This window comes from Anas platyrhynchos, chromosome 3, assembly GCF_047663525.1.
Source record: "Anas platyrhynchos isolate ZD024472 breed Pekin duck chromosome 3, IASCAAS_PekinDuck_T2T, whole genome shotgun sequence".
Lineage (NCBI taxonomy): Eukaryota > Metazoa > Chordata > Aves > Anseriformes > Anatidae > Anas > Anas platyrhynchos.
The window spans coordinates 27,960,204-27,973,679 of NC_092589.1; the positions used below are offsets into that span (position 1 = coordinate 27,960,204).

Sequence of the window (13,476 nt, forward strand, 5' to 3'; positions counted from 1 at the left end):
AAAAGATTTAATGGGTGATCTTGCTACTAATTTACCGATGATGTTTTTTTCTAAAAGATAGCTCCTGTCAAACTTTTAAAAAATATTTTAAGGAGATTAAATGTCAGCAGCTTTTAATTTTACCTATATTATTCTAATAAAAAAATAAAGTAAAACATTAAATTTGAGATAAATGAAAAGTCTGCAGGAGTACATTGAGTTCTTGAGGTGAGTATTTCATAACCACTTTTATGCTTTCTCTTTTAGCATGCGGCCCAATATCTTTTTGGGGATTAGTGAAGGTTCTGCCCAGTACAGAAAATGGTACTATGAACTTATGGTGGACCATCTAGAGCCATTTGTGACTGCAGAATCAACTCATCTACGAGTGGGCTGGGCTTCAACAGAAGGCTACTCACCATATCCAGGGGGAGGAGCAGAATGGGGAGGAAATGGTGTTGGTGATGACTTGTATTCCTATGGCTTCGATGGTCTACATCTGTGGTCAGGTAGTATTTCCACCTTTTTTTTTTTTTTTCCCTTATTCTTTTCTCTCTCTCTCTCTCTTTTATTTTTATTTTTATTTTTATTTTATATATATATATATATATATATATTTTATACAAGGTTGTTAAACTTGGAGTTTCAGTGAGGTTGTTTTTCAGGAATGAATTGGATGTCTCAGTTGACACTTGGAATATCCAGAAACACGGTCCCATCAGAATATGTTTGCAGTTGATATTGCAAATTGAAAAATTTATTTTATTCAAAGTAATGCAGGCAGAATAATAATATGTTTCAGCCTGTTTTTTTTTTTTTTTTTATATAGTAATTATAAATTACTATATAAATTACTATGGACCATCTAGAGCCATTTGTGACTGCAGAATCAACTCATCTACGAGTGGGCTGGGCTTCAACAGAAGGCTACTCACCATATCCAGGGGGAGGAGTTTTTATTTAAAACTTCAAATTACAAAAAATGAATTCTGACCTAGTCAGAATTCTGTAGTCTGTATTTCTAATTCCTGTGTGATAGTGGAAGAACAGTCTGAGAGACCTGATTCATAGTTATACTTTTTGCTATACGTTTTAAAACTAGATATTTTTTCTGTAGCGATGTCAACGCTTTAGTTGAATACAGTAACTGTTTATTACATAACTTGAAAAATCATATTCCTGTCTGGTATATGGTGTGTTTAGTGTGTATTCATTATTTAAATGTCGTTGACCCATACTGGATCATCTGTTAATAGAAATTTCTGTATGCGAATTCTAGAAAAGCAGGACTGAGTATCCAAACTTTTTGTATTTGCTGTTGTTTCTGCAAATAGCTTATTCTCTCTCCAAACTGATTTAGCAATATCAGAGTCATCTTTTTGTGCTTGATTTTGCTCACATGCAAAGATTCCAAGGTATCATTTGATATGAATGGGTAATTCTACGCATGGAGATTCCTAAACTTGAAAAGCATTTCTATTGCAGTTTCATTTTGCTGAGGAAAAAACGTCTCCTTTGATTTTGAGAGATTATTGGTAAACTGTAGAACTGACAGGAAACTGGGTGAGGCTTGTTAGACTGGCAAGTTGTGTGACTGTATAGATACGAGCTTATTTTGTAAAGACCCTTTACAGATGAGAGAGACTTGTTAGTGAGTCAGCTGTATGTATGATTCAGTGTCTTTGAAGATTTGAGGCATTGTGGCTAGGTACTTGGAAGAAGAGAGTTTTACATTTCAAAAAACTTCTCCAATCAAAATAGCAGAAGATTGTATCACAAAGTAATAATATACCTGCTAGAGTGGCATCTTGATAACATAGCTGCCACTTTTGCTCTCATGTATGGTGAAAATTGCTTTGGAACAATGATGCATAATTAATGGTGTCAGTAAAGATGTGCCATAACTGAGTTTGTCAGATGAAGTATTATTAAAGAAAAAACAGAAAATATTGAGGTAACCCAAATAACTTTTGTAGTTAGGTTCACTTTTAGGGAGGAAACATAAGGTTACTTAAAATCATAATTATTTTTTTACCTAATGGAAACTTCTTAAATCAGAAATGTCACAGAATAAATTAATAATTTTTGTGGCTCTTAAGTCAATAATCCCTCCCAGTCAAAAAAGTCAGATCAAATTAATATACTTAGTTTTTAATATTAATTTCTGTTGTAAATATGGCTGACAGATTTGGAAATATTGTTTTCCTTGACATTTTCTGTGGGAAATGTAATACATACATCTCAAACTTAGAAGGACATTAAATAGTTGAATTTTGAAAATCATGGCCTTCGCAATCCCAGGCTGACAAGTCTCTGAAACATTTTGAAAATAATCTTTGGAGAATGATGTATTTACTGCATTAATGAATAGCAACAATAATTCCTACCATTGAGCTGCTGTTCTGGAACAGGTCTTTGCCAGAATCGCATTTAATTTGCATTTGTTTCTTCAGTCATGCAATTACTTCTTTAATATAGAGAAGTGGAACTCATAGAACTTGAAAGCCTAAGGCCAGGAAAGAGATTTAAATCATTTGGGCTGACTGTGTAAATCAAAGATCATTACATATTTTTTTTAAAAAGTCAGTTCTTCATTGAACCCAATGACCCCTATATTTGGCTAAATTTTAACATATAAAAAGGCATCTAGTCTCAAGTTGAACACCTTGAATACATGAAGCATCCACTGTTTTCACAAATAGTTCTTTTAAAGTTTAGTCACCCTTGACATTAAAAAAAAAAAAAAAAAAAAAAGCTAAGCTGTTTCTCAAAGTAGTGTTTCATGAATATATATGCTTCAAAACTGGTGCTATCTTTGATATGTGCTGGGAAAATACTAAGTTAGGATGTGATTATGAAACTGCCTAGTATCATCCGGTACCATGATCTGGCCCATTTTCTGGTACAAGAACCATCTTGCTTTTCCTAAATAATTGAAAGTACAGTACTTGTCCTTATCTTGAATAATGAAAGATTGTTTAGTTAAGTATACTAGGTTCCATATTACACACTTACATTCGTTTTGCAATATACTTTTACATGACTGTGAGGAATAAAATTTAACTTACCTGGTTTTAACTGTTTATAAGGGTTATCAGTAATTATATTCACTCATATAAGATGTAACTTAATCTTTATGATTAAAATAACTTGATGTTTTTGTAGATGTGATTATGTGCTTTTCTTCACCATATTACAAGCTTAAAATTGGGTTTTGGATTTTATAGGGATAATTTGTTAATTAATGCATGTGTGCTCTGTTACTGTTTCCTGTTTCTCTCTCTCTTTTTTTTTAGGCTGCTGTGAACACCTGTATGATTCTCTGAAGTTTTGCTAAATGCATCTCCTTTGCTTCCATAGGTTGTGTAGCACGAACGGTAAATTCTCCCAACCAACATCTGTTAAGAACTGATGATGTTATTAGCTGCTGTTTGGATCTGAGTGCTCCCAGCATCTCTTTTCGGATAAATGGTCAGCCAGTTCAAGGAATGTTTGAAAATTTCAACATAGATGGCCTCTTCTTCCCGGTTGTGAGCTTCTCTGCAGGAATAAAGTTAGTATCCAGTGTAGTTTTTTTCCTGGTCTCTTGTTTTCAGTAGATGTGAACATGCTAAATTATTTCCCTGTCTGTCTTCACTCTCATTTCCCTTTCTGACATCTGCTTCTTTGGCACAGCTCCTGTTCTTGGATAGTGAAAGCTTCAAAGGAGTCCTGAAGAGGTGGTGCATCTGTTGTTTTTCATAGGTGCATTCAGGTGGTTTGCAGATAGGCCTTAGAAACAGCTTTATGATTTCTTAGCTGATGCTACAATGCACGTTCACTTCCAGGATAGCATTAAATGTATATGGGAAAAAAAAACAAAAACAAAAACAACACTTATCTCTGTCTTTGTTTTCTGATATTAAAAATGTTTGCCCAAAGGCACTTGTTATGAGGTGGTAACTGTTATTTGAAGATATATTATCTGCATTTACCTTAAGAAATGGTGGTACACTTTCTTTTTAGCAGGACGGATTAACAGGACTCCAGTCAATCTCTGTTCTGATTGTTGTACAGGTTTTCTATAAAATTTCAAGTGACACTTGAGGTGCCAGACTTCTGCTTCCATGTTTTCAATATATTGAGGCTATAATATTAAAAAAGTTTGTGAGAAATTCCAGCAGAAGGACTGACTTCAGCAGAACTGCCAAACATAAAGGCTGAAAGCTGATTTCTGCTGGAGAGAAAGTGATGCTTGGTTAGAGATCATTAAAGAATAGATAAATACTACAGAAACTAAAAGCTAGTATCTTATTCCAGGTACAAAATGCACTTCTTTAGACTTTTCCTTGAACAATGCAGTTACAAAAGATATAGTGTGATAAAACTATAGATATGCATACTGTGAAATGCAGAACCGTTTTTCTGCATGCCTTATTGTGCTTTATTTCATGAGATAAGTATTTGACAGATATAATTCATGTGCTATATAGGAATGACAGCAATCTTATGAGACAGCAAATATTAAAGAGGGGAAAACATAATTCTGTTGCAAGGCCAGGGATTTTCTATTTTTTTTCCTTTAGAATTGAAATGTTCTAGGAAGATTTTTTTTTTCCATGTAATTTCATTTATTAATTTGTTTAGGAACAAAAAAGCTATGAAAAATTCACCGCTTTGTAATGAATAAAATAGTGTTTTCCCCTAGGTTTCTACTAACATGACAAGTATGTGATTTGGGGAAGAAAATACGGGAGCTGTTGTGTTGCATCCTAAATGTTTAGTGTTCTGTGAGAGAAAAGGTGGAATCAAATTCTGCTGAGTTTTCGGGCTCATTTCTGAAATGAGAGCAAATGGAGAATTTCCCAATGTATAGAGAGTTGACAGGTTTCTGATTGATTACTCTGGGCTATTATCTCAGCCTTCTGAATCTCAAAAGCCTGCTGCTTATTTCATAGCCATGCCAAGCAAGCTGATCTCCTCAGCCCCCCACCTCCCTGCCCCCCTCCCATCACTTATTTAGAATATTTTTATTGAAGCAGAAATTAAGTAAAAGAAAAAGAATGCTTAGTTTAGTTTTCCTCTTTTTCTTTTCACTAGTTAGAGTTGAAATGTAATTAATGCAAATAAACCGTAGCAGTGTTTTTTTCTTTCCTTTTTTTTCTTTTTTTCCTTTTTTTTCAGTAACATTCAGTAGTTGTTAGACTGACATACTGATGAGGTTTGACACCAGAGGTATCGCAATTATCTAAATCAACTATGATTTTACAGGGTACGTTTCTTGCTTGGAGGTCGCCATGGAGAGTTCAAGTTCCTTCCTCCACCTGGATATGCCCCTTGCTTTGAAGCTGTCCTACCAAAAGAGAAACTTAAAGTGGAGCATAGCCGAGAGTACAAGCAGGATCGCAGCTACACAAGAGACCTACTGGGTCCCACTCTTTCTCTCTCACAAGCAGCTTTTACCCCAGTTCCTGTGGATACTAGCCAGGTATTGAAACTAAAAGATTAAATTTCCTTATGCAATCACAGACATTATAGTGCTATCTTATTGCACACTTGTTTGAATTTACAGCTTGTTTCAAACTTGTATTTTTTCTCAGATTTTTTCTGATACATTTCATCATTAGAAGTTGAAAACCGGAAAAAAGTCAGAGGCACCACAAAGTCCATATAGCACTCACTAAAAATTTCATCTATTTCAATTCACAAACACTGTAGTGAAGAATATGTTTTGGCCTTAATATTAGAGTATACGAAAAAGAATATTTGAATTTAGTGTGTTGTTTTGACAGTTGCCACTGTCTTAGAATCATAGAATCATTTAGGCTGGAAAAGACCTCTAAGATAATCTAGTCCAACCTTTTAACCTAGCACAACCAGGTCCACCATTAAATCATGTCACTAGGCTCTACACGCATACATTTTTTGAAGGCCTCCAGGGATGGTGACTCAACTACTTCCCTGGGCAGCCTGTTTCAATAGGCTTCACAACCCTTTCAGTGAAGAAAATTTTCCTAATATCCAAACTTGAATCCCCTGGTGCAACTTGAGGGGGTTTCCACTTGTCTTATCACTTAGTGCTTGAGAGAAGAGCCCAATCCCCACCTACCTAAAGCCTCCTTTAAGGTAACTGTAAAGCTCAAGATAATTTGTGGCACTCAAGATAATTTATATAATAATGTCTTTATTTAAAAGTAATAAAAATATCTTTTTTTATTACAGTTTAATTAAAATTACTAAAAGCTTTGCACTAAGACCTTTAGACCACCTTCAGCCCTATTTGTTTACTGTCCTTTCAGCTTACTGAGTGTGACATTTGACTCATTGTGGGCAGAAACTTCAGTGTGGGCACTGAAGTTGTATTTTTCTTTTTTCTTTTCTTTTTTTTTTTTTTTTTTTTTCACGTAGTGGGAGAGAACAATAATTCTGGTAGCAAAGAGCTCGATCTCTGAACACAGATAAAAAATAAGTTTTTATTACACTTGAGCAGAGTTCTAGATAATACAACGTTTTGGACACCACGTAGTCACATTTTACCATATTTAGGAACTTGTGCCTGGAAAAAATCACATCAGAAAGAAAAAAAAAATGCTACTTAATTTCAATATGTGCTAAATACATGTGTCATTAGTTATTGTTCTGTAATACTAACAATTAGGGTAACATTATCAGGATTCACAGCATTGTTTATTTAAGGTCTCTGGTTTCTGAGACACAGAGTATCTGATTTAGAATTTTGGAGATAGCCTCCTGATTTCACTTTTCACCTGTCATCATGATCTCTCTCTTTTTATTGATGTGCAGTTCTCAAACATTTGTATTTGTCCGAAGTGTTTTTCAGAAAATTACTTCAGTTGAGATTTTTTTCTTTTTTTTTTTTTTAATCTGAGAAATGCTATTGGTTTGGGTAGCTTCTACCTAGCTGCCAGGAATGTATTCTGTGCCATTTGGAAGTGTTGGGATTAAAACAGGTTTCTTCTGCTGGTCCAACTCTAGGATTTGTAAGGGCATATGTTAAAGTATTTCTGTTGATCTGGGAATTCTGTATCACTTTAATCAGTAAGAACCGAATAATTATTTTGGATTGGTTGAGGGATGTGGTTTATACAAATTTTGATGGCTATGAAAGTCTACGTTGCACTGTCAACCAACTTCTCTGTAACAGCCTCTTTCTTTCTTTTCTCTTTAGATTGTTTTGCCTCCTCACCTGGAAAGGATTAGAGAAAAATTAGCAGAGAACATTCATGAACTTTGGGTTATGAATAAGATTGAACTTGGCTGGCAGTATGGACCAGTATGTACCTTCCAAATTAATTTTCTGTTAATTACATAGTATTATTTAGCAAATCATCTTCAAAGTGCTAATGGGACTTTTTTTTCCTTTTTTTTTCAATCCTTCTAAGGTTATTAAGGTTTTAGACCCTTTCCACTGCAAGTGTATTACTTGAAATACACTGCAAGTGCTTGTGTATTTCAAAAATAAAATTCTGGTATAAATATTATCTGATGCAGAAACTTTCCACCAGTCTAAGGGCACAGAAAGCACATAGTGGATTTTACACCTTTTATTTGTTCTTGGGAAGAAGTTCAGTCGCTTGGTGGAATAAACAAATAAAAAACATTATTCTTGGTTCTCTTTGCAAGAACAGACTGTAGTAACTCTCTTAAAAGTTCCACACAAAAGGTATTAATGAAAAATAAGTATTTCTTATTTTCCAAGTTTATTAAATGCCTTTAAATTTGCCTTTCTCCTTCCTTCTCTCCTACTTTTTAGACTAATGTCTATATTAGGTGCTTCACATCATAACTATTTTCTTATCTCTTTCCTAGTTTTCATGGAGCTTGGCAGAAAAAAAAATCACGTGGCTTCTGTCTTTGTTACAAAATGCAATCGATTATGCCAATTAGATTTTTAAATAAATCATAAAAATAAAATAAAATTAAATAATAATAAAAAAACAGGTTATTTATTTAATGGATACCAGATGTGTTTGTTCAGAACATAAAAACACATAGGAGATACTAGATGTAAAACATGTATGGATGTATAGGAACATATGTATTGTATTTTTTTTTTTTTAATATTTTGGTTTTCTGAAGAGTTCAGACTATGGAGGTAATATATAACTGGGCATAGGAATTGTATTTGATGTAGTATGTTGCAGTACTTAAAAAGCTTTGATGAACAGAGATTTGATGACTTTTTTTGTTGCCTTCCTGACCACAACAAACAAACAAAAAAAATAAGTTAAATGAACATGACAAAACTTGTTAATTGTACATACCAGCCAATAATTACCAGCCAATAATTACCACCAAGAATCTAACTGAAACTTTGAGCACTATTTTCACTTAATCAGTTAGATGAGTAGCATTAACTTAAGCAGTGTTAAATGTAGTTAAGTTCAGAATGAAACAAAGTGCTAAATCTTTCAAGTTCTGCTTGCTTTCTCTGGCTTTAGTGTTATGCAGTTGGATGTATTCACTTTGGAAATATGACTGAGTGTTTGCTAATTATCTCCTGGAGACTGACTTCTTAATCATCTTGGTTTTTCACGTGTGACTTTATCAGTTGAAGCCACTGTATCCCATTCTTTTTATCTGAATTGATGTTTTGCAGTTACTGAGGCAAGGCATGAAACCAAATTTAGCTGGTTTAGGGGTACACATATGACTGCTCTAATCTTAATTAGATTTCTTCTTAATTCACAGCAAGATGCATGTAGGTAGTTCTTCTGAAGGAGTGGTGTTTTTTCACCTTTAAAGGTCAGTGTTTAAAATGTTTAAAAGCTAAAAAGCAGAGAATCCACAGATGTAGCTGTCTCTCCAGAATATTCAAAAGATACATCTGCTGTAGGTTGCCTTTTATATTGTCTTCTAGATGCCTGTTATATCAGATCACCAAAGATATGTGCTGTAAATACTGTGCAATTACTAGTGTATTTTATACCTGTAACCAAGTAAAGTAACAAGCTAGCATAACAAAATGAAAATGCATTTTGAGGACTTCAGTTTTAAAAAGTTTGCTTGTTTTGTTTGTTTTAGTGGTTTAATTAAAAGTGTGAATTTGAGTGGTATTTAGGTTCCAAAGTCAAAATTATCAGATGCATCTGCATATCTTTTTTTTCTCTTAAACTTCCCTATATAAACAGCTACAAAAATTAAGAATTTACAGGTGTCACAAGTTCCATCACTAATGTATTTGCTAGGCATTAGGCTTTATACTGTGGCTCAGAAACAAACAAACAAACAAAAGCCGGGGGGGGAGGACTGGGAAGGCAACCTACAAAATATGTTGAATATATAATAAAAAGTATTGTATATTGTAGCTGTAGAATGAAAAAGAGTCACTGGGGAAAATTCAACCAATATTGGAAGTCAGAAAAAAATGTGAAGTCTAAGATTAAAACAAAACAAACAAACAAACAAAAAACCAACCAACCAACCAAAAAAAAACAACACTAAACTAAAATGGTCTTTATTACTGGAGACTATACTGAGTCATTTTATTGATGCACATAAACTTAGGTCTTGGAAAGAAATCTGCAAATAATATTTTCAATGTCTTCTCAAATAAATATCTCTTTTTGGCTGCTAATGATTTTGATCAAGTTGCTTGACAGTTAAATTGCTTGTATTAGTTGTCCAAATAACATTATCAAATGCAGAAAAATATCCCATCGAGATTGTAAATGATCTTCAATCCAAAACATAAACAGCTGTCTGCTGTTCAATTTGATAATTATTGTATGCTTAGATGAAAATGCAAAAATGTGTTACTCAGAAATGTTATAAAGACTTTTTAGTGAGATTAGATAAACTAGACTAAGCAGTAATGTCCAATTTAGTTATTGTTACAGAAAAACCTAAAACTGTCAAGAATAGAATATGATAAATATAAATTAAATTTCAGTTATCAGACTGTGCGTTGCTTAGCTGCTGGCTGCTTTATGCCACAATGATCCATCTTCATATTCACTTTGTGGGTTCTCATGTAAAATTAGCACTCAGGACTTGAAATCAGAGAAACTTTATCAATAGGTTAATTTTAAGACTATATGATTTTAAAATGAAAACCAAACAAACCCCTATGACACCACTACTGCTTGGGGCTATGCCCTGTGTCTTGGAATGGTTGTGTCCATGCTCGCAGTTCCTGCAGCTGCTACAACACTGTGACCACTTGCATGCTGCTTACTGGCAGCATGATTTTAATACCGTAAAAATGCCTGGGAATTGTTTGAAATAGTTATTTAGCTAGAGATAAAACCATGCTGAGGACTATTCTATTGTTTTCACGGCATACCCAGTTTTAGTCCTGTGCCTATTCTCCTACCTTGGTCTTACTCAGCTTATTTGCTGAATTGTACTGTCTGTGGTAGTCAGTATCCTTTGTGTTCTATGCAGAGTGCGTGCTATTCGTATCACAGTTATATCCCCATTCAGAAATGGAGCAACATGTTGAAAAGAAAACCAGCACTCAAACAGTAAAAGGAGATTTATTTACTTTTATAGTATAAACACTTTCAGAAATACCACATTATTTTAATATTTAAGACAATTCCTTCATGACTGAAGCTGTATTTGCACTATCAAATACCATGCGAGCCTGCCCCATGATAGTGGGTTGCATCACAGCTTGAAGCCATGGAGCTCCTGCTGACCTAGTATTTTGAGAATTACAGAACACACAGATTATAGGACTAGTTGTGATCTGTTATGTATTTGATTTACTTGGCTGGTTGTACAACAAAAGAGCCCATGACTACATGCTTCTTCTGATAGTTCTGAAGCTAATTAAGGTAATGTGGCCATGAAAACAAGTCAGTTTACTGCTTCCGGTCATCATAAGACAAAGAGAAGAAAGTAACAGAAAACTATAACACATTTCTGTCTATCTGCATACAGAGATAGCTTTGTTGTGTCACTTTTGAACTTCTCAAAGGAAAAAGTGTTGAGCCTACTTCTTCTGAAGTAGCAGCTCTGTCCTGAGTTCCATCAACTCATCACTGGATCATATGGGGTCAGTACTGGTGAAAGAGGTGTAATATGGAGAAGTTTGGTGTCACTGAAAAAGAGTAGATAATTCATATTCTTAAGTTCTGTGGAAGTGGAAGACACTCATTTGTAGGGTACTTAGCTGTGTCTTAGCCAAAGATGCTGTAATAGTGAATCTAACTGCTCTAATTGTGTATGTGCAGCCAGAGAGCTGTAGGTGTTTCCAGCTCTTGCATCAGCACAAGGCACTACATAAATAAGCTTGCTTCTCCTCAGGATCTATTGAGCTGTTTTTTATTGTTGTTGTTGTTGTTGTTTTTTATTATTTTTTTTGAGAGCTATCAGAGAGTCAGGTCACAGGAGCATGTATATAGGGTTGTGATGTCCTCTCCTATGCCAAGTTGTTCCTCACTACCTATCACCCTGTGTGTGGAATTGCTGAGGTGTTCCCCAGCCTGCACCTGGTAAAGTGAAACAGATTAACTCTCAGTATCTTGTTGGCTGTCTGTCTCCCCTGAAAGCTGCAGAGGTGATAACATCTTCAGTAGCACAGTTGTTGTTTGTCAAGTGAATAATAATTCTGCACATCCTAGCTGTCAGGAAAAAGATATGCTTGGATTTATTTATCTCCACAGATAAATTGAACCTTGAACCTTGTTATAAAAGCTTTGTTTAAACAACAACAAAAACTTCCTTACAAATTAGTGGCTGCCTTATATTTAGTTCATTGTCTTGAATGTACCTTGGATTTTATTTCAAGTTTATGCATTTTGAAAATAAGTAAACTGAAGCTCTAAAATCAAGTGGCATTGAAAAAAATTACAGCCCTTGAAATTTTTTTCCTGCATTCCAACTCTTTTGAAAAAGTGTTTTCGTACAAGTGTGTAGTCTTGAGTAAGCAAGTATCAACATTTTCATTTGAAGCTAATATTTGCAAATTATATATGTATATGTGTGTGTGTGTGTGTTTGGTAATCAAGCCTTCTTGCAAGACAATCTTTTTAGATTTTATTGACTGAGCAATATGTTCTAATATGTTGAAGATAGAAATCTGAGAGCAGTAGAATGCTTAGCTATCTTGGCATCTCATCTTGCCCTTCCTAATTATGACAAGTATTAGACTAAAACTATGTATATGAAGTGCTGGTTAAAAATGTTATGGATTGAAGTTTTATGTTTATAAAAGGTAGGGTTCTGTAAATTATGGATTTCATGATGTCTGTTGCTACAGTAAAATTAAATTAATATTCCAGTTATTTTCAACTGTTGAATGATTGAACTCTGTTTGTATGACACTGAACATAACTTTAAGAAAGAAACATTCACTCAATTTAAAGGGTAGGGAAAATTTATCCTTAATTCTGTATGTTGTTATATTCACTAATTACTTCAGTACTGTTCAGATTAGCTTATTTATACAAATTGGATACATAATTTTTCAAACACTGTGCTGAAGATGAGTTGTTATTTTATGGCTATATGTCAAAACATAATGAATTGAGCTATTCTTGAAATTTGGTTATTTGTTGTGAACCTTTGTATGATGATATGTACAAGTCAACATGTATTCCACTTGAGATCAATTTGCAAATAAAAATCTTGCCTTACCTGAACAGAATGCTTATACTATGAGAAATAGTCTGAAAATACAGACTTTTTCGTTTTTGAAGTGCTTTTCAGTTTGCATAATGCTGATAAGATCATCCTGAAGTACTTTGTGTTTTGAACTGTTTTTAAATTTCAGCTAGTTTTTAAGACATGCTAAATTTATTTCTTTACTGTCTTTTCAGGTTAGAGATGACAACAAAAGGCAGCACCCATGCTTAGTGGAATTTTCAAAATTGCCAGAGCAAGAGAGAAATTATAACCTGCAAATGTCACTTGAAACATTGAAGTAAGTTGCTTCAAACTTCTAAAGCTTATAGTAAGCATTTCCTCAAACCTAAGGAGTTGCAGTTTCCAGAATTATAATTTGACATGTGGTGTTTCATGCTGGGTGATGGGAGTAACATGAAAATGAGAGTCAGATCCATCAATGAATGATGTGGTTGGCACTGAAAATGGCTTTGATAAATTCTCTTTCAATGTCTATGGAAGTTTTAGCCTGTGTAAGTAACAAAAGAGTGTAAGTAACATGAGTTAGCTCATGTTAGTACAAATACATAGTGATAAGCCTTTCTTTTTCATTTCATAAATTGTTATGTTATTGTGGTAGTGCTGATTATGAAATGAAAACTCCAGCAGATTTTGTCTAGCTTGGAGTAAGGAGAAATAGATCCAAGCTTTGAAAAAACTCTTTTATTTCTTGTTTGGTTTACTTCCATTTAGTTTAATTAGTTTTAATTTTCTCTGTTGATGAAGCATACTTGGACAATTGATAGATATTCCTGGACATGACTAACAATAAGTTATTTCTGTATCTGTGCATGTTGCCATAAAGCAGTAGTATGCATTGTGGATGGGCTGTTAGATGTGTGAATTTCATGGCAGCTCTCCAGTTGGAATGCTAGAAAATTTCAG

The 13,476-nt window shown here is 34.1% G+C and overlaps 1 protein-coding gene across 13 annotated transcripts in view; it reads left to right on the top strand.

Annotated features, from left to right (window-relative positions):
- RYR2 (ryanodine receptor 2) overlaps nucleotides 1-13,476 on the top strand; it is a 406,035-nt gene that overhangs the window by 218,840 nt on the left and 173,719 nt on the right. For all 13 annotated transcript variants that reach the window (XR_011808125.1, XM_027453781.3, XM_072035589.1 and 10 more), the window contains 5 exons: nucleotides 247-488; nucleotides 3,340-3,532; nucleotides 5,230-5,446; nucleotides 7,148-7,252; nucleotides 12,747-12,850. Coding sequence is in view for 12 of the 13 variants with exons in the window: in XM_027453781.3 (XP_027309582.2) it covers nucleotides 247-488; nucleotides 3,340-3,532; nucleotides 5,230-5,446; nucleotides 7,148-7,252; nucleotides 12,747-12,850 (861 nt within the window). In the remaining variant the exon portion in view is untranslated. The remainder of the gene's footprint in view (nucleotides 1-246; nucleotides 489-3,339; nucleotides 3,533-5,229; nucleotides 5,447-7,147; nucleotides 7,253-12,746; nucleotides 12,851-13,476) is intronic.